General features: G+C 35.0%; 1 protein-coding gene across 3 annotated transcripts in view; it reads right to left on the bottom strand.

Annotated features, from left to right (window-relative positions):
- Positions 1-23,195, bottom strand: part of CEP85L (centrosomal protein 85 like) — a 173,018-nt gene that overhangs the window by 135,682 nt on the left and 14,141 nt on the right. For all 3 annotated transcript variants that reach the window (XM_032862395.1, XM_032862396.1, XM_032862397.1), the window contains exon 2: positions 12,139-12,300. In XM_032862395.1, the coding sequence (XP_032718286.1) occupies positions 12,139-12,300 (162 nt within the window). The remainder of the gene's footprint in view (positions 1-12,138; positions 12,301-23,195) is intronic.

Here is a 23,195-nt window from a genome sequence, read left to right on the forward strand (position 1 = left end):
TACAGATCTGATTTTATAAATGAGAAAAATAAATTCTTTATAGATCTATGGTCAGTGAATGATAAAAAGATTTCTATAATACAAGGCCAAAGTAAATAAAGCAAAACCACATGAAATAAATTAACACACAGCATGCTTTAAAGCTGACATTTTATTATAAATCCCAAACTATTAGCTATGTTCTACTGTAAGACTATTTTCAACATTCAGTAATCCTCTACAATGGTTATTTTCCTGATCTCTTCATATGCCATGAAGTAAACCCAACAGTGAAAAGACAGACTGTAAGTTAGAAGACTCAGGGTACTTACCAAAGAACAAAGAAGGGAAAGAGCAAAAGAACAACTCCCATGAAATAGATATCACAAGAACTTCAGAAAAACAAATTCAGAAGGAAAACATAAACTAAATGGAATCCAGTATTACATAAGCAAATACACCATGCTTTCTAACTTAATAGAACATGCCTGCTAAGGGCTCCTGGGTGCCTCAGATGCTTCTGCTCAGGTCATGATCTCAGGGGCCCGGGATCGAGCCCCATGTTGGGCTCCCTGCTCAGCAAGGAGTCTGCTTCTCCCTCTCCCTTTCCCCCTGCTTGTGCTCTCTCTCTCAAATGAATAAATTTTTAAAAATCTTTAAAAAAAAAAAAAAAAAAGAGAGAATATGCCTGCTAAATATGCCTGCTTTAAAAATACTACCTAAAACTATTTCCTATATTCAGATAAGATTTTTAAATAGCTGACTTTTTTTTTTAAACACTTCACTTCATGTCTCCAGGCAGTCAATAATAAGCACAATCAAGATCATTCATCACAACAGCACCACCCAAACCATAATTCTGATTCATTTTCCACAGAAGTCCCAAATTTCTGATTCTGTCAGTCTTCCTGAGTCCTACTCCTCCATCTTACTTTCATCCACCATTCTTTACACTCCTTCCTTATCCTTTCCTAGAACTCTCACCCTCTTTGCTCTATGCCTCATCCATATATAGTAGCCTCCAAATTAACACTACCTATTGTGATCATGCCTTAAACTCAACGGTTCTTAGACATTAGGGTATTCTGTATAGATCTATGTTATTATATATACCATTAAATCACTCATTACTTCAAGTGTTACTAAAAAACTAACAGGTAAAGAGTTGGGAGTTCAACTTGGAGGTAATGGCAAAAAATAATGAAAGTCCAAGAAGAGTAACATCTTCACATCAGCCCAATTTAAGGAGACAGTGGAAATCATGCTCTTCATCCCTAAAAGATTAAAGGAACTTGAATTTAACACCTGGTAAATAATTCAGTGATAAAAGACAGTGATCTTTACTACTGTTAACAAATAAATTAGTTTCAAACTGACTCAAAGAATAGGGAGAAAGGTTGTTTTCTAAACAGCAATAGAAAAGATAATTATACAATAATATACAGCAAGATCAAAGAGTTCCTGGAGATTATGAAAAAGATATGATTACCAGTAACATTCTCATTGAGATATTTTCAGTTTTTCAGCCAGTCATTATGAAAAGGTAACATTCTCAGTCTTGATATTGAGTAGCCTAGTCTGGGACGGATTGGCGGGGGCGGTGGGGGGAATGGAGGAAGATTATTTCTGAGCTCTCCTTGGCCAAACTGAGGAAGGAAAATTCCCAGCTGGATCCAGGTTAATACCATAATATTCTATGAAGGTTAAAGTAACCATTAAAAAAAAAAAAAAAAGATTCCTGAGTTTCCAAGCCAAAGCCTCAAAAAAGCCATAATCTCTGGATTTCAAGTAAATTTTTGAGAAGTCATAACAGAACCAAAGTTAAGAAAGAGTACGATTTGCTTAAAGCAAACAGCTTTACAGTAACACTAAGAAAATCCCAGGGCATCTACTCTGCAACTTTTAAATCCTCTATCTGTTATCCTTCCTATACATCATTCTTTCCTCAAAAAAAGTTAATTTTTAAAGTTCATTGATGAGAATAGCTAGTAACATTTTTCTAAACCCTAAAAGCAGTACTTCTATTTTATATTCAACTAAACAGTTCAAATTACTCTCCAGCACTTATTTCATGCTTTCTATTTTACTGCATATTCTATAATAAGTGTTGGGGGAATGAGTTGTCCCCCCACACAAAGATACAATAAAATCTTAACCCTCAGAACCTGATAATGTGGCCTCATTTGGAAACAGGATCTGTACAGATGTAATCAAGTCAAGATAAGGTCCTGCTGAACTGGGAGTGGGGGGGGATCCTAAAATCCAATGACCTTTGTCCTTAGAGCAGAGAGGTCTGAAGACACAGAGGAGAGCCAAAGAAAGTCATGTAAAGGAGGTAGAGATGAGAGCTATGACGCTAACAAACCAAGGAATGACAAACTGCTGGTAACGACCAGGAGCTAAAAGAGGCAAGGAAGGACAATTCATTCCTAGAGTGTTTGAAGGGATCATGGCTCTGCCAACACTTTGACTTTGGACTTGTAGTCTCCAAAATCATTAGAAAATCTATTTCTGCTGCTTTAAGCACCTAGTTTATGGTTTTGCTATGGAAGAACTAAAAAACTTACACACGTAAGTATGGGTTAATGGTTCTGAACCTGTTTCACCTGTGTACTGGGGGTTGAAAAAATAAATAAATGGATTGGGGTGCCCCTGGGTGCTCCGTTAGTTAAGTGTCTGACTTGATTTCAGTTCAGGTCATGATCTCGGGGTTCTGGGATTAAGCCCCACATCAGGCTCTCTGCTCAGCAGGGAGCCTGCTTCCCCCTCTCTCTCTGCCTGCCTCTCTGCCTACTTGTGATATCTCTCTCTCTCTCTCTCTCTGTCAAATAAATAAATAAATAAATAAAATCTTTAAAAAATTACATTCATCTTTATGCTTTTTAAAATGTGCACTTATTACTTTTTTAAAATTGGGAAGAAGGAAATACATAGAATTGTTGACATTAGGAAGTTTTATAACCTTTTTTTTTTTTTTCAGTTCTTTTTCTCTCCTCTTTTTTCATTTGTATCTATTTCACAGAATTTCTAGTTAAAGATCATTGCCCGGGTGTACAAAGTTATATTCTCTCCCTTTAAAGATCCAATGAAATGACAGAACAGTAATACAATGGAAGTCATGGCAACGAACAATACAGGACCATCATAAAAAAGATTGCAACAAAATTTCAGAAGCTGGAAAATAAAGCATTAATTATTGAAGCAGGACAGAAGAATACATGGCATAAAATACAAGTCTGGAAATGTAGCACAGGGAGTTCACCTGTCTGGGAGAACATCGAAGAGACTCTAACCTCAGAAATATCAGGTACAAAAGCAGGCTAAAAACAAGAACCTTAACTGAAAATCTCTATATGCAGTCTCACTGAACAAAACTGAGTATCTAGTAAATACTAGTTCCTATTCCATGATAGAAAAAATAAACAAACCCAAAATAAAGCAAGGGTGTGGGTACAACACTGTGAGGGTGGCAAGAGAAGCATCACTGTTTTAGATAAGCCAGGCTTGTCAACTTCCTAAGAAAGAGACATATGAAGAAAGAGACACAAAAAAAGAGAGAGTAAGAAAGGAGAACAAGAATCATTTTTAAAGCAATGAAGGTAATGCAAAGACTGCACTAAGCAATTTAAAAGTCATGTTGTTACATCTTCATAATACATAAAAAAGAATTATCTCCAAATTACAGATGAAAAAACTGAGGCTGAAGGAAATGAGAAATTATTCAAGGTTGCACACATAATTAAGTGGTAACAGGTTTAAACACAGCATGAACTCTTAGCCATCGTATTAGTAAGAGCAGTCATTTCATTTCTGGGGAATTAACTTGTTCATTTATACAATGGTCTAATTAATTATATTTTCTGTAAAGACGAATCCAATACTAACACCATGACTATTACCATAAAAAAATAACTCTACTTATCATTTATAGCCTAAGAAGATATTCCATCCGTATGATGAAAGCTTGGAAAAAAGTATCTATAATAGTACATTTTCTATAGTACTTCAGGAATATCACCAGCCTCCCACTGAAGGACTCTGAAATAAACTTCAATAGTAGTACACATAGAACCTACACTAAAATGCACTTCAGATCAATCAAGTAAAAAAACTCCATTATACAACTATCAATATACCCTTGTCAAGTTTATTTCAAAGGATAAAGATATGAGTAATACTTAAACAAACTTACAGTAAAATCAATAGTTCTAAGAGTATTCATTTATAAACTAAATAAGGCTGTGAAAACAGAATATAAAATCTTTATTTAAGAAAGGTTAAAAAAGAATGTTGAAGAAACAAAGCACTATATACCTAAATTATTTTCATCTTTCAATTTAACAAGAGAATACTTCTTTTACAACTATTATTTTTTACAATGCACATTCCTATCTGCCCCTTCACTACCTTGTATGTATTTCCTTCCTTTCTTTGGTGTGTTTTAATAATCAAATGACATTAGATGCAAGACCGTAATGAAATCAACATTCAATGCAACTGCTAGCAAAGTTATAACAAACAGTATTAGTTAAGATTTTTTGTTAATGTCTATAAGAAACATTAGTGAGAAGATGGAAAAGACAGTCTTCCCTATATTTCCCACTAAATACAACTAAAAGCCCTAGACATTATATATAAAACAAGCAAATGACTGAAAGTTGGAGAAAAGAAGGCAGACCAGCTAAGAACCTCAGGATCCAAGGAACACAATACTGTGGTGAATTCCTTGGGTTTTCTTTTTGCCTCTCTGCTTTGGAGCTAAAATAAACCAGCCACCCCAAAGAACCAGATGGCACACCCCAAAAAAGTCTCAGGAAAGCCAGTTCTCTCTACCCAATGGACCAGGAAAAAGGAAGCTAACAAGAAATTCTCGAGAAAGTAACCACTCTTTTCCAGCCAAATACCATAGAAAAAACCACAGCTCTACCCACACCAACAAAAGTCAAGTGGGGAGCCTAGACTTCCAACCTTGCCAAGCTATAACAAAATACTTCAAAGAGCTGCGCCAGAAGGCCAAGCAGGAAAACACAACTTTCATCCCTGTCTGGCACTATGGATATTCCCTATTCACAGATACATTCTTAGGTTATATCAGAGAGGCCTAACAGAGTGTCTGGACACTCACCATCCCCCAGCAGTAATGAGGCCAGCCACACAATGGTGTCAGTGGTGATGATATGAAAAACCTGGACTTCTACCCACCCAGCAGTAACAAGACACTCCCTTCCAAACTCCTCAGGTATCAACAGAAGCCAAGTGGGGAACCTAGACTTCTAACTACATCTAGCAATTAAGGAGGTAGTACCTCTCCCCGCTTCACATGCCAGAGCAGTATCTTACCAAGATGGCGAATAGAAAAGGTTTAAACATATAGTAATAATATGTTTACTCTATGTTTATAATCATTTTATATTACATTTACTCATATGTAGATAGCTTATATTTATAAAACGTGATAAAATATAAACATAACATTTGTTATGCAGGAAATAATTTAAATCTAGACTCTCATAACTGTACAAAATACTCCAAAATTTAAATTCAAAATCACTTGTCATATAAAGAATTAGTAAGTCCCAAAATGAATGGAAAAAAAAAAATCAATAGATGCCAACACCAAGATGAGAGAATTGTTAGAATTCTCTGGCAAAGGGGCACCTGGGTGGTTCAGTCAGTTGAGCAACCGTCTTCAGCTCAGGTCATGATCCTGGAGCCCCAGGACGGAGTCCCATGTCAGGCTCCCTGCTCAGTGGGGAGTCTGCTTCACCCTCTGACCCTCCCCCATCTCGTTCTCTCTCTCTCTCAAATAAATAAATAAAAATCTTTAAAGAGAAAAAAAAAAAAAAAAAAGAATTCTCTAGCAAGGATTTTAAAGGAATCATCATAAAATTGCTTTGATGAAGGATACAGGCATGCCTGAAAAGACAAAAGAGAGCACCAGCAAGGAAATAAGAATAAAAAACCCAAAATAAATATTTTAGAACTGAGAAATACAATAAGATAAATAGCTCAGTAGGATGGCTCAACATTAGAATGGAGCAGACCCCCCCCAAAAAAAAAAAAAATCAGTGACCTGGAAGACAAAACAATAAAGATTACCCAATCTACACAACAAACAATAGATAGAGGAGAGGGAGGAGGTAAAAAGGAAGAGAGCATCAGAAACCTGTAGGACAATAACAAAAGATTTATGACTTGTGCCATCCTGGAAGTGAGGAGTTAAAGGCTCAAGTACTCAAAGAAAATAATGTTTGGAAACTTCTCAGATTTGGCAGGATGTTCAGTTTCAAGAGGCTATATGAATCCCAAAAAGGACAAATCCAAAGAAATCCACCTAAAGACCTGTGATACTTAATTTCTAAAAACTGAACACAAAGAAAAAAATCTTCAGAATAGCCAAAGAAAAATGACAAGATATTTGTCATCAGAAACCATGGAGGTCAAAAAGAAGTGGCACAATACTTTCAATTACCGGGGAAGAAAAATCTGTCAAACTAGAAATGAATACCCAATAAAATTATCCTTCCGTAAACAAGGGGAAATCAAGATATTCTCAGTTGAAAAGAAACAGATAATTTGTCACAAGTAGATGTGACAGATTAAAAAAATGGCTAAACCAAAATAAAATAAAAGGAACTTTGAAACATGAAGAAAGAAAGAACAGAGAAAGCAAAGATAGGCTGTATCTCATCTTGTTTCCTAAATTAAAGTCTGTTAGTTGGAGTAAAAATTTTAACACTATCTAATATATTTATAAATACATATAGAGACAATATTTGAAACAATTTTTTAAGTAGGGGATGGTAAAGGATTTTATACTCCAAACTGTTAAAATTAGTTATTCATATTACATATGTACATATATACCTAGACCAACCACTAGAAGAACTATACAAAGGGATACACTTAAAAATACTATAGATAAATCCAAGTAGAATTCTAAAAATGTTCTACTAACCATAGGAAAGCAGGAAAATGAAAACAGAAAGAAGACAAATAGTGAACTTAAGTATCAATAAATCAATAATTACATTAAGGGTAAATGGTCTAAATATATCAAGCAAATGACAGAGATTAGCAGAGTGAATTAAAAATCACAATCCAACTGTACGTTGTTACAAGCAACTTACTTCATATATAATGATACAGACAGGTGGAAAAGTAAAAATAGGAAACATTTACCATTTAAACACTAATCAAAGGAAAGCCAAAGTACTGTACAAATAGCAGGTAAAGTGGACTTCAGCACAAGAAAATAACCAGAGACAGCGAAGATATTATATAATGATAAAAGGGCCAATCCACCAAGAATATACATCAATCCTAAATGTGTATGCACCAAGCATTAGAACTATAATATATGTAACAAAAATTTAAAGAACCAAAAAGAAATACACAAATCCACAATTATAGTTGAGATTCTAAAAGACTGCTCTTAACAACTGACTAAACAACTAGATAGAAAACCATCAAAGACATAGAAAAAGTCAAAAACACCATCAACCAACAGGATCTAATCAACCCAACAACAGCAAAATACACACTGTTTTCAAGTGCCCACAAAACATATACTGTATAAACCCCATGCTAAGACCTAAAGGAACCTCAAAAAATTTATAATTGAAATCACAGTGTATCTGACCACAACTGAATCATTGAAATTAATAATTTAATTTGAAATTAGTAATTTTCAAATACTTGAAATTAGTAAGAGAAAGACAGCAGAAAAATGCCAAACTTTGAAATTAAACAACATACTACTAAATAACCCTGAGGTCAAGAAGAAAGTCTCAAGGTAAATTAAGAAAACAACTAAATGACAACATAAAATATCAAAATTGGTAGGACACAGTCAAAACCACGCTCAGAAAAATTTATAGCACCAAATGCATCCACCTAAAAAGGGTGAAAGTTTCAAACCACTAATCATCCACCTTAAAAACAGAAAAACAGCAAAATAAACCCAAAGCAAAAACAAGTAAATAATAAAGAGCAGAAATAACTGAAATTGAAAAGAGAAAAAAGAAAATGAAATGAAGAATTGATCCTTTGAAAAGGTCAATAAAATTGACAAACTGCTACTAAAACTAAAAAATAAAAAAGGAAAGATGACACAAATTACCAGTACCAGAAATGGAATAGGGGGTGGTATCACTACAGAGGCTACAGACATCAAGAGATAATAGGGAAATGCTATGAACAACTCTACACATATTAATTTGACAACTTAGACAAAATGGGCCACTTCTGGGTGGGGGGACTACAACAATTCATCCAATTTAAGAGGCATAATTTGAGGGGCACCTGGGTGGCTCAGTGGGTTAAGCCTCTGCCTTTGGCTCAGGTCAGGATCCTGGGATTGAGCCCCGCATCGGGCTCTCCGCTCAGTAGGGAGCCTGCTTCCTCCTCTCTCTCTGCCTGCTTGTGATCTCTCTCTCTCTGCCTGCTTGTGATCTCTCTCTCTCTGTGTCAAATAAATAAATAAAATCTTTAAAAAAAAAAAGAGGCATAATTTGAATAACCCTATAATTATTAAGGAGACTGAATTCATGACTTTAAAACTATGAGAAAAGAAATCTCTAGACCCAGATGGTCTCAGTAAAGAATTCTACCAAACATCTAAAGAATCAATGTCACTCTATACAGTCTCTTCCAGAAAACAGGAGAGAATACTTTCCAATTCATTTTATAAAGCTAGTATCATCCGGACATCAAAATAGGACAAGGCAGTCAGTCCCCCTAAAAAGAAAATTATGGAACAATATTCCTTATGGATACACAGAAAAATTCCTTAACAAAATATTAATAGAATTTACCAATACATAAAAATAATTCTACCTTATGACCAAGTGGAGTTCCAGGGATGGAAAGCCAACTCAATTTTTGAAAAATCAAGCTATGGAAATCTGCCACCATTATCAACAAGCTAATGAAGAATATCATTTATCAAATGATACAGAAAAAACATTTGCAAAATCCAATACCCATTCATCATTTAAAAAAAACAAAAAAACCTCTCAGCAAAGTACGACTAGAGGGAAATTTCCTCAAATTGATAAATGACATCTACAAAAAACCTACAGCTAACAACTATCACACAACCACTTAACAGTGGAAGACTAATCACTTTATTTGTAAGATAAAAATGTCTACTTCTACTACTCATCTTCAACACTATTCTGGATGGTCTGGTTATTGTGATGGTAAGTGAAGAAAAGGAAATAAAAGACATACAGATTAGGAAGGAAAAACATCCTATTTACGATGACATGACTGTCTACAGAGAAAGTCCCAAGACATCTACCAAAAAATCTCCTACAACTAAAGAGGTTCAACGATGTCACAAGATAAACATACAAAAATTGATTTATTTCTATATAATAACAACATATTGACACCAAAACGGGAAATACAATGCCACTTACAATCACTCCAAAAAAAAAAGAAAAAGAAAAAAATGAAATACTCAGGTATAATTCTAACAAAACAGATATAATACTGGTGAGTAAAATTAAACTTTAAGTAAATGGAGACCTATATCATGTTAATGGACTAGAAAACTCAAGACAGTAAACATGTCAATTCTCCCCAACCTGATAAATGGATAATACAATTCCTATAAAATTCCCAGCAAGATTTTTTTGTAGCTATAGATAAATTAAAACTTACACAGAAAAGCAAAGGAAAGAGAATAGTTAAAACAGTTTTGAGGGCACCTGGGTGGCTCAGTTGGTTAAGCAACTGCCTTTGGCTCAGGTCATGATCCCGGAGTCCCGGGATCAAGTCCCACATCAGGCCCTCTGCTCATCAGGGAGCTGGCTTCTCCCTCTGCCCCTTGCCCCTTTCATGCTCTCTCTATCTCTCTCTCAAATAAATAAAATTAAAAAAAAAAAAAAGTCTTGAAAAAGAAAAGTGGGAATAATTATTTTACCCAATTTCGAGACTTATTAGGCAAAGAAAATGAATTCCAATCTTAGTCTCACACTGTGCAAAAAGGACTAAAGTCAGCATGTCAGGGTTTTCAATATCCTGCATATTACAAAAAAGGTTTGGCCCTTATCTTTGGCTCCTAAGAGGTAACCTCTAAACCCTTGGAATACCCTGCCTAATAAGACTGTCTTTGTTTACTTGGGGACCTTGAGTTAGTTCATATAGTCTACGCTAATAATGTGATTTATGATGGGTGCTTTGAAACATGTGTTACAAGCTTGACTTCTCAAAGGCTAGTGACTAACGTCATCCACACAAGGAGTCAATCATGCCAACGTAACCAACCCACAATAAAAATCCTGGACACCAAGGCTTAGGTGACTTTGCCTGGTTAGCAGCACTTACGTGCTCTCATAAATCACTGCTGGGAGAATGAAACACTACCTACACAACTCCACTGGGAGAGGACAAATGGTTGGGCCTAGTGTCTCCTAGACCCTGCCCTTTGCTTCTTTTTCTATTGCTGATTTAACTCTGTATCCTTCAGCTGTAACAAACCATAATCATTAGCGTGACAGCTTCTCTTGAGTTCTGGAATTCTTTCCAGCAAATCACTGAAATGAAGAGTGGTCTTGGGAACACCAAACACACTTGTTTTATAATAAATTAACTCAAAAATGGATCACAGAATTAAATAGAAAACAAAAAATGATAAAACTTCAAGGCAAAAAAAGAGAAAAATCTTCAAGATCTGGGACTATGCAGGGTTCATAGACTTGACCCCAAAAGCACAATCCATATATACACTTCTAAAATTATAACTATTCCTCAAACTATTCATTTTAAAACTTTTGTTCTGCAAAAGACACTGTTAGAGGATGAAATGACAAGCTACAGAATGGAATATATTTGCAAATCATACAGCGAACAAAGGATTAGTGTCTAAAATATAGAAAGAACTCTAAAAGCTCAACAGTAAAAAAATAATAATCTGATTATAACAGAGGCAAAAGACATGAGGAAACATTTCACTGAAGAGGACAGATGGAAAGTAAACATATGAAGAAACAGTCAATATTATTAATCTTTAAGGAAATGAATATTAAAACCACAATGAAGTATCACTACATTCCCATCAGAAAAGCTAGAATTAAAAACCACCAGTGCTAACAAGAATGAAGAAAAAACTGGATCACTCACAATGATCCATTTCCATTGCTGACTGAAATGAAATAATCACTCTGAGAAACAGTATGACAATTTCTTTAAAAACTAAACATTCAAATGCCATACAACCAGCAACTGTGTTACTGGACGTGAATGATTAGAGCAGCTCTATTTCCAATAGTCAAAACTGAACGCACGTGTCTTTCAGTGGGAAAATGCTTAACCAAAATGTAGTTTACCTAATACCACCACTGCTAAATACTACTTAGCAATCAGAGAAATGAACTATTTATATATGCAACAATCTGGATGAATTGTCAAAGAAAAAAAGCCAATATTATAGGGTTACATACTATATGATTCCATTTATACAGCATTCTTGAAATGACGAAATTATAAAAATGGAGACTAGATGTAGTGGTTTCCAAAAGTTAAGGAGGAGTAGAGGAGGATGACCAACATGAGGTGCATACTGTGGTGACAGAAACATTCTGTAGGGCACCTGGGTGGCTCAGTTGGTTAAGCAACTGCCTTCAGCTCAGGTCATGATCCTGGAATCCAAGGATCAAGTCCTGCATCAGGTTCTCTGTTCAGCAGGGAGTCTGCTTCTCCCTCTGACCCTCACCCTTCTTATGCTCTCTCTCTCTCAAATAAATAAAAATCTTTTAAAGAAAAGAAAAGAAACAATCTATGTTTTGACTGTATCAATATCAATATCCTGGTTGTGATAGTGCACTGCAGTTTCGTGAGTTATTACCATGGGTGGAGGTGGGAGGTACTGAATACAGGGTGCATACAATCACTGTACTGTTTCTTAAAATTGCCTATGAATCTATAATTATATCAAAACAAATAGTTTAAAAAGTGATGTGGGAAAATTAATATGATCAGAGGGATAATTTCACTTGATATAATGATAACACTGAACATTATTAATTATTATTAAATATTCAAATATTACTTTATAATTTATTTTGGGACAACAGAACATATCCCTTGAATGTTCTCAATCACAACCATTCTCTGAGGGCTCATGTCTAAACACTAAGAATTTCAGCTCACCTTCCACGCTGTCAGAACAGGAAGTTCCAATGCCAGTGTCACCACTGTCAGAAGTTATACTATGTCTCCTGATATGATTATTTCGATGGTTAGATGTAACACTCGTGGCCTGCCACAATGATTCATTACCAGGTAACCATGCTGATGAAGAATAATCTGGGCCTACAAAGAAAAATATGCAAAAATTAGCACACTTACAATGTCTACAAGTAGACTGAAGAGATCTTTTTTGAACTTAGAAAAAAAATACACATAAAAAAAGTTATTTTCTGCATCAAATAATTAAAATAGATCAATGATATCTAAGATTCATCAAATAAACTTACATATTGTACACCTAAAAATTCAATGCTGATTTCACAGCTTCCTCTACTAAAGGACCTGGATTTCTGCTCAAAGGTTTTGGACACTGAAACACATACTGCTCTTATTTAAAACATCAAATCTATCTGTCTGTCTGGAAATGTCAGCACTCTGCTCTGGAATATCTGATATGCAGACATCTGTGATACCACACAGAGCAATCAGCTGAGAACTGGGGCCCAGGGAAAGCCTAATTGAATAATATTGCATAACAATTTAAGTGGAACATGCTAATGGAAAATAAATTTTTTCTACTGTATCCTAATCATTTAACATTTAAAATCATTTTTTATTTCTTTTATTTCTTTAGTTATGTTTTGGTAAAAGACTAACACCATAGCATCATCATGACTTTTTCTCAGTTTTCCCTTTTGAGTGATATTAAATCTTTTTTTGGTTAACATCACTTTTTAATGTTCTCCTGGTCTTTATTTTCAGTTATCTTGTCCACTTTTACTTAATTTTTATTTGCCTTTTTCTGACATATCCATTTTACTTTTCTTCTTACTTCATTCTTAAATTTTTCTCCATTACAATGCCACACAAAGTATATCCAAGGAGAAATGCCAGTCTATGAATCACTTATAACTAGTTCATAAAAGTTACAGTAATCTGAGGGGCGCCTGGGTGGCTCAGTCATTTGGGCATCTGCCTTCAGCTCAGGTCACAATCTCAGGGTCCTGGGATCTGTCAGGCTCCTCACTCAGCTGAGAGTCGGCTTTTCTTTCTCCCTCTCCCTCCACCCCCATGCAGAGTGTGCACACATGCTTTCTCTCTCAAATAAATAAATAAAATCTTTAAAAACTTACGGTAATCTTAAAAAGCAATTTTAAATTTATTGAATTTTATATAAAAGCTATAGAAGCACATATCTTTATTAATGATGAACAAAGTGATTCTCAAATTGGAGCCTGAAACTTATTTGTGGAAGTTAACAAGTTCTACACAAGAATTTGGGGCTTTCATTCAATGACATCCTTAAAAAATTAATAAGTATATTACAGGTGATCTGAATAGCTACCTTAAAACAGATTTATTATCAATAATTTCAATGCCCGCATTTGTGCTCTATGTTCACAAATGCAGCTGTTTCTAAGTAAAGAGCAAATAACATATGGGGCATTTATCATCATGATATGAAACAAGATATCTGCACAGAATTACAAACTGACACACCATTGAAACTGCCATACAAGGAGTGCCTTCTAGCAGTCTTTAGAAAAAATAAAGTTTTTAGATTTAAACGTAAGGATCACAAAATAATAAACATGTCCATAAAATGGATTAAATCATTTTGCCACAATTTTTGAAAAAGCCTCTCTGTATTTAATATTAAAAATCAAAATTCATAAACAGATTAATAAAACTAGACCTGAAGCTATTTTTTACCAATACTAATCCTAACATTAAAGATACTATTTTAATAAAACACCATGCCATGTTAATACTAGTTTAAATTTCTATTTACATATAATTTATGAATTAAATTTGTTTTGGTTTTATACATATATAAGGTAAATAAGTAGCCTTAAAAACCATATACATTTAGGGGTGCCTAGGTGGCTCAGTCAGTTAAGCATCTGACTCTTGATTTTGGCTCAGGTCATGATCTCAGGATTGTGAGATCAAGCCCCACATCCAGCTCACTGCTGGGCATGAAACCTGCTTAAGATTCTTTCTCTCCCTCCCTATCCCCCACCAACAAGTTCTCTCACTCTCTATCTCAGAAAACAAAACAAAACAAACAAAAAAACAAAAAACACACCTCCCAATAAAACATATACATTTAAACTAACTCAAAATTTTAAAATACTGACCAGAGAGACACACAGCCAGCTTTGATGTCCAGAACAACCACTTAAAACCTAATAGAGTCTAGGCCTTTCTCAGAATGGGACTTACCTTAATTCATTTGATTAATCACTCACATATTAAAGCACCAAGTGAAAGTATTCTGTAACCAGGTCTGCTCTAACTCTGATCTATCCATAATCTATACCAAAATGTTTTCCTCAATCAGATCCTCAGGTATGGACAAATATTTCTTAAGAATATCCAGAAAATAGCATAAATAGGCTAGGAAAACATGTAAATGACAAAGATACGAAAGAATGTCCAATCTAACTAATAGTGAGAGAAAGTAAAAGTGTTTAGACTTCTAACATTATAGTTGACCCTTGAACAACAATAGGTTTGAACTGAGTGCCTCCCCTATACACAGAATATCTTTAAGTAAACATATCAGAAAACTTTTTGGAAATTTGTGACAATATGAAAAAACTTGCAAATAAACCAACTAGCCTAGAGACACCAAAAAAAATTAAGAAAAAGGTTTGTCATGAGTGCACAAAACACTATAAATACTAGTCCTATTTTATCACTACCATAAAATACATACAAACCTATTATAAAAAGTTATAATTAATCAAAACTTATACAAACATTTCACACTGTACATGGTGCCATTTGAAGTCAAGAGAAATGTAAATAAACACAAAGATGTAGAAATAAATCATTATTGCATAAAATTAACTATAGTACATACATACTGTACTAATGTTATAATTTTGTAGCCACCTCTCATTGCTATTATCCACTTAAAAATCCATGTGATGCTAATCATCTCTAGTACATTGTGTATCACAGTAAAAAGTGATCTCTTGTGGTTCTTGCATATTTTTCATCATGTTATGTTCAATAACATAAATCTCCAACACCATGAGACCCATACACAGCGTCACTAGTGATGCTAGAAATGCTCCCAAGAAGCAAAAAAAAAAAAAAAAAGCCAGGACATTAGAAAGAAAAAGTTGAATGCTTGATATATACTATAGTTTGAGGTCTGTACCTATAGTTGCCTTCCATTTCTGAATAAATGAATCCAGCATAAAGATCATTGTTAAAAATGAAAAGGAAATTTGTGAAGCTGTTGCTGCAGCTACACAAGCAAGAGCAAAGACTTGAACTTTCTGTGAAATACCTTTTTATCTTGTATTGACAATACAGCTTTTATGTGGGTACAAGTTTGTGTAAGAATGGCATACCTAAAGATTAGTATGATTTGAGAAAAAGCAAAGTCATTACAGTACATGACAACTTAAAGCAAAAAGAAGGTGAACGATATAAAGCTGAAGAATTTAATGCCAGCACAGGATGGTTTGATAGTTTTTAGAAAGAAATTTGGCTTAAAAAAGGTCAAGATAACAGGAGAAACAGCTTCTGCCCACCAAGAGGCAGCAAATGAATTCCCAGATGCCATTATGAAAATCGTTGATGAGAAAGGATATCTGCCTGTACAGGTTTTTAAAGGCAGACAAAAGGGTCTTACTCTGAAAGAAATGGCCACAAAAGATGTAATAGTAAGGAAGAGGAGTGAGCACCAAAACTTAATGCAGGAAGGGATGGGTTAACAGTTGCTCTGTGCAAATGCAGTCCGGTGTTATGACCAGGACTGTCATTATCTAAAAAGCTTCTAAGCCCCAGCTTTGAAGGAAAAAGGTTACTAACAACCAGCAGCCAGTCTTTTGGTTGCAAAACAAGAAGGCCTGAACAAGAACCCTTTTTCTAGACTGGTTCCATTGATGCTTTGTCCCTCAAGTCAGGAAGCAACTTGCCAGAAAGGGACTGCATTTTAAAGTGTTTTTGATATCTGACAAAGCCCCTGACCACCTAGAACCTTGTGAGTTCAGTACCAAAGATATCAAAGTGCCCCAATACAATGTCTCTAACTCAACCTCTGAATCAAGAGGTCGTAAGGACCTTTAAGATTCATTTTGCATGGTTCCCTGTGGAAAGGATTATGAATGCCATGGAACAGAACCTCAATAGAGAGAACATCATGAAAGTTTGGGAAGGATTACACCACTCAAGATACTATCATTATAGAAAAAGCTGTGAAAGCCATCAACCCAAAAACAATAAATTCCTGCTGGAGGAAACTGTGTCAAGATGTTGTGTATGACTTCACAGGATTTACAACAGAGCCAGCCAAAGGAATAATGAAAGAGATTGTGGAAATGGCAAAGTAGGTAGGAAATTGAGGCTTTCAAGATATGGATCTTGGAGAAATTCAAGAGCTAACAGATACAATCCCTGAGAAATGAACAGAAGATGACTTGGAGAGGAGAGCTTCTGAACCAACGCCAGACAATGAGAGAGGAGACATAGAAGCAGCAGTGCCAGAAAACAAACTGACATTGAACAACCTGGCAGAAGGGTTCTGATTACTCAAGACTGCTTTGACTTCTTTTACAACATGGGCTATTCCACGACGCAAGCGCTAAAAACCAAAGAAAACAGCAGAAGAATGACTGGTACTACTTAGAAACATTTTTTGAGAAATGAGAAAGCCAAGAAGTCAGATAGAAATGATGATGTATTTATGTGAAGTTACACCCAGTGTGCTTGTCTGTACTGCCTCCCCAACCACTTCCTCCACCTCTTCCACCTCTACCACTTGTAGGAAAGCAAGACCAACCCCCCTCCTTTTTCTCCTCCTCCCTAGCCTTCAACATGAAGACAAGGATAAAGACCTCTCTGATGATCTACCTCCACTTAATGAACAGTAAATAATCATCATGCGATACAGTTAATAAACTTACCTGCTGTATACGTGTGACCGCATGAAAATCTAATAATTGTATGGCAAGAACTGCATGAGATGTTTTTGTGCCATTATCATAACTACCTAAGTATTCACATGCAGAACATCCTGTAAAAAACCTGTATGGTAGTGGATAGCCTATCTTCACACAGGCATAAAATGAGTAATATTAAATATCAAATCAATAATGTGTTAGTTTTCTCAGTTTTATAACTTTGGTTTCAAAGAATTACATTACCTTATAGTATGCCCCTCTCTCTAGTAACTGAAAACTCTGTATCAGCTTATCATCCATCACATATAAGTGGTTTTTAAAAAAATGTAACACTGTTTCCAACAATGTATTATGAATATGAATGTAATACTATATGCCATTAAAATGTTATAATGATTCATTCATTAATGCATAGGCTAGGCTACTGATGAGTAATCATATTATTGCTTCTTCATTATCAATGCACGAATCCTTATACCTGTAAATATATATGAATTTTCTTTTTCAAACTATCTTTTCATTTTTGGTACCTAGCGTTAGTTACATGTATAACAACTACAGTGTTTTGTATTATTTAGGAAAATATTGATACAGATACAGACAGTTCATCTTGTACACAGATGATAAAAACTTAGGTATTGACAAATACAATACAGTATTGTATTTTCTGTTGTGATTTTCTTAGTGTTTTTTCTCTAACTTACTTTATTGTAAAAGTATAGTACATAATAGATATAACATATAAGATATGCATTAATCAACTGTTTATGTTATCTGTAAGGATTCCCAATCAATAGCAGGCTATTAGTAGTTAAGTTTTCGAAGAGTCAAAAGATTCATATGCATTTGACTGCACAGCGGGCTGGCACCCCTAATTCCTGTACCGTTTAAAGGTCAACTATACTTTTTTTTAAAAGATCCAATTTATACTATACCCTTAGGACACTAAAGATAATTAACAAATATCATGAATAAAATAATACTCTAATCTTTAATTTAGATTGAATTAATTCATTCTGAAAATGACATGTTTTGTCTCTACTCAAGTCAATCCAGATCACAAAGCAGTTAAGAACTGTAAGTGAACTATGCTTAGCAGGAAAAATAAGAAAAATTTTCTTACACAGTATTTATATGACTATGCTACTGAAATGGGAACTACTCAATTTCTAGAGACATGCTATGGACTTTAAAATATTAAAATAAGTCTCAGTGGCTTATAACAATAAAGTCTCACCTAAGTCCTATCATATTAAAGCAACTGAATAATTGAATGTAAAATCAGTTTTCTCTAGAACAAAGACAGAAGCACTTCTGTAAGAATAGCAAAGATACCACAACACTACACTAGAACTTCTCTTTGGAAAACAGTATGTTTTTTAACACTAATTTCAATTCTTTTATATAGAAATACTGAATGCCTAGGGATAACTTATTTAAAAACAAAAATTTAAAAACTATTTAAAAACTAATAATTAAAAACTAGTAATTCTCTGGAAAATACAAGATCAGCATCAAGTGAAGAGGTAACCTATTACATTTTCTTTTTGAAGCTTTTTTTTTTTTAAGTTGGAAGCAAAGATGCATAAATATCAAGTCTTCCACAATATGTTATATATCTATAACTGCACTTAGAAGAATAACAACTAATCTTATTGAATTTTTTAAATGACAACTCTAAGCCAGAAGAGAATAAAAATAACAAAGCAGATTTACTTTTATATAAAAAAGCTGAGTATGACATAAATCATAAATATAAACTGCAGTATTTCTCAAAATGCAGGTTTTCAGTGGATTGAGAACCAACTGTTTTATAAAAAAAAAAAAAAAACCACAGAACAAAACAAAATATCAAAGCATATTTACCCTTGTATGCCAGAAGATGCACATATCTCACATTTCAAATGTTGAAATGTTAACAAGTACAAAGTACTTTTGCACGAAGTTCAGAATTGGGGCCCTCAACTGCCCCAATTCTACTATCAGTAGAAATCAATGTATGACTGAATTAAATACAAATAAATCCAGAGAACACCTCTTTTCCTTAACCCTTACATGTAATCAGTTTGTAAAACTATTTAGTCCATTTTGTAAATACTAACTGAATTAGATCTCTCCTCTCCACGCCCACCATCACAGATCACATCTTTGGCTGGACTGCTCCAAGAATCTCCCTCTGAAGTAACGCCACCCAAGTCATCCTCAACCCCTACTACCAGTTACCTTTTGACAATCAAATATATATACATCATTCTCCTGTTCATATAAATTTATAGGTTCCTTCCTGCATTTTAAATAAAACTCAAACTACTTAAATTTGCCAAAGTTCTTCACCAATTGACAGCCCACCTTCTATTTCCTCCAACTCCAGCCTCACCCATTCCAGCTCCCCTATAAAACACTCTCCAGACATACATACCTAATCACTGCCTCCCAACAGATTAGGTCCTTTAATGACTCCAAATTATTTTCCTTCTCTGCCTTCTTTAAAGGTCTCAGTTCGGAATTAACTTGCTCTAAATGTCTTCTTTGTGCTCTCCCAATATATCATTAAAAATTCCAATAACAGCATTTTCTAAACTATATTAACCCCTTTGTGTATGACTTTCTTCTTCACCACATTAAGAACAGTAAAAGACAACCTTTTTTTTCTTTTTAAGTCTCTAGCACAGAGCTGCAGAGCCAGGCAGGGTCTGAATAAATGCAGTCATTATTGCCACTACTAGCCAATAAATGTTCATGGTATAAAATTAAAATTCTGGAAACCTTATAATTAGATCTAAAAAATATTTTTCCTGGGATGCCTGGGTGGCTCAGTTGATTAACATCTGCCCTCAGCTCAGGTCATGATCCCAGGGTCCTGGGATCAAGTCCTACATTGGGCTCCCTGCTCAGCAGAGCATCTGCTTCTCTCTGTCTGCTGCTCTCCCTGCTTGTGTGCTCTCGCTCTCTCTCTCTCTGACAAATGAAATCTTTAAGAAAAAAATACATACACACACACACACACACACACACACACATATTTCCTTTCAGAATTATAATTAAACAGGGTTGGGGGGAGTCTGTTTAATTTAAAATCCAAGAGATTTTTAAATTTAAAATCTGTTTAATTTAAAATCCAAGAGATTTTTAACTATGCCTTGAGCCGGTCTGCAATTAAGTACCTATTTAAAGATCAGTAAACGCTTTCCAAAGCAGCTAAAAAATAATTATTATAAATGGTTTTGGGGGGATGATGGCCAAAATTCCTAATAAATATGAGAAAACAATCTCCTATAGAACAAAAAAAAACAGAAAAAGTTACAAAAAATTAAAAGGAACATAAAAACATAAAAAAGCATTCATGTTACTAGTAACCACACACACACAGAAGAGAGAGAGAAAATCTCAACCTACACTGGAGATTATCTAGCTAAAATGAAAGAAACAATACTGCAATATTTGTTCCTCATTGCCATCATCCAGTCCATTTCAGTACTGATTATTTCTAGGGTAAGTGAATCTAATTGTCTTGGTTTTTTATTCTTCTATTGTAGAATTTCTAATATTCCTTAGTGGTAAAGAATGGACTGCGAAACCAGGCTGCCTGGACACAAGCTCTATCCAACCTTTTATTAGCAGTGAGCCCTGGAGTAATCACTTATCTAAACTGTAGCTCATAAATAAAATCTTTTAAAAAGGGGGGGGGGCACCTGGGTGACTCAGTGGGTTAAGCCTCTGCCTTCGGCTCAGGTCATGGTCTCAGGGTCCTGGGATCGAGCCTGAAATCGGGCTCTCTGCTCAGCAGGGAGTCTGCTTCCCCCTCTCTCTCTGCCTGCCTCTCTGCCTACTTGTGATCTCTCTCTCTCTCTCTCTGTCAAATAAATAAAATCTTTAACAATAAATAAATAAATAGACTGTACCTCAATTTCTTCACACGTAAAAAGAGAGAACAAATTAGAGTACCTATCTTATAGCGTTGTGATAATTAAATAAATATGGAGAGATTTATTTATTATTTAATTCAAATTCAATTAACATATAATGTATTATTGGGTTCAGAGAGGTAGAAGTCAGTAATTCATCAGTCTTACTTAATACCCAGTCCTCATTACATCACATGCCCTGCTTACATGTCACCCAGTTATCCATCCCCCCCACCTCCCACCCCTCCAGCAATCCTCAATTTGTTTCCTCTGATTAAGGGTCTCTTATGGTTTGTCTCCCTCTCTGATTTTATCTTGTTTTATTTTTTTCCTCTCATACCCTAAGATCCTCTATTTTGCGTCTTAGATTCCACATGAGTGAGATCATTTAATTATCTTTCTCTGACTGACTTATTTCACTTAGCATAATACCCTCTAATTCCAACCACATCACTGCAAATGGTAAGAGTTCATTTTTTGATGGCTGAGTAGTGTTACACTGTATGTGTATGTGTATGTGTGTGTATGTACATATATATTTTTATATATGTGTATGTATGTATATATATATGCATACCATATATATGGTGTATATATGTGTGTATGTATATATACATACATACATATATGATATATATATACCACATCTTCTTTATTCATCTGTCAATGGATATCTGCACTCTCTCCATCTCGCTATTGTGGACATTGCTACTATAAACACTGGAGTGCAGGTGCCCCTTCGAATGATTACATCTGTATCTCTGGGGTAAATACTCAGTAGGGCACTGGGTCATAGGATAGTTCTATTTTCAACTTTTTGAGGAACCTCCATACTGTCTTCCAGAGTGGCTGCACCAGCTTGCATTCCCACCAACAGTGTAGGAGGGTCCCCCTTTCTCCACATCCTCACTAACATCTGTCGTTTCCTGACTTGTTAATTTTAGCCATTCTGACTGGTATGAGGTAGTATTTCATTCTGGTTTTGATTTGTTATTTCTCTGATGCTGGGTGATGTTGAGCATTTTTTCATGTGTCCGTTGGCCATTTGGGTATCTTCTTTGCAGAAAACGTCTGGTCATGTCTTCTGTCCATTTCTTGATCAGATTATCTATTCCTTAGGTGTTGAGTTTTATAAGTTCTTTATAGATTCTACAAACTAGACCTTTATCTGATAAGACCTTTGTTAAGTATCTTCTCCCATTCTGCTGATTGTCTTTGGTTTTGTGAACTGTTTCCTTTCCTTTCCTGTGCAAAAGCTTTCTATCTTGATGAAGTCTCAATAGTTTCTTTTTGCCTTTGTTCTCCTTGCATTTAGAGACCTGTCTAGCAAGAAGTGGCTGTGGCCAAGGTCACAGAGGTTGCTGCTTGTGTTCTCCTCTAGGATTTTGATGGATTCCTGTCTCACATTTAGGTCTTTCATCCATTTTGAGTCTATTTTTGTATATGGTTTAAGAAAATGGTCCAGTTGCATTTTTCTGCATGTGGCTGCCCAATATACCCAGCACCATTTACTGAAGAGACTGTCTTTTTTCCATTGGATATTCTTTCCTGATTTGTTGAAGATTAGTTGACCATAGAGTTGAGGGTCCATTTCTTGGCTCTCTATTCTGTTGAATTGATCTCTGCATCTGTTTTGGTGCCAGTACCATACTGTCTTGATGATTACAGCTTTGTGATAGAGCTTGAAGACTGGAATTGTGATACCAACTTTTCCTCCATTTCTATTTTTTTGGAACAGTTTCAGGAGAACAGATATTAATTCTTCTTTAAATGTTTGGTAGAATTCTCCTGGGAAGTCGTCTGGCGCAGAGCACTTTTTGTTGGGAGATTTTTGATGACTGCTTCAATCTCCTTACTGGTTAGGGGTCTTTTCAGGTTTTCTATTTCTTCCTGGTTCAGTTTCGGTAGTTTTCTGTCTCTAGGAATGTATCCATTTCTTCCAGATTGCCTAATTTGTTGGCACATAGTTGCTCATAATAGGTTCTTATAATTGTATTTCTTTGGCGTTGGTTGTAATCTCTCCTCCTTCATTTATGATTTTATCTATTTAGTATCTATATCTTTCCTTTTGGTTAGTCTGGCCCAAGGTTTGTCGATCTTATTAATTCTTTCAAAGAACCAGCTCCTAGCTTCGTTGATCTCTTCTACTGTTCTTTTGGTTTCTGTTTCATTGATTTCTGCTCTATCTTTA

The sequence above is a fragment of the Lontra canadensis genome, unplaced genomic scaffold (genome assembly GCF_010015895.1).
Source record: "Lontra canadensis isolate GAN:19392208 unplaced genomic scaffold, GSC_riverotter_1.0 scaffold23, whole genome shotgun sequence".
In the NCBI taxonomy this organism is placed as follows: domain Eukaryota; kingdom Metazoa; phylum Chordata; class Mammalia; order Carnivora; family Mustelidae; genus Lontra; species Lontra canadensis.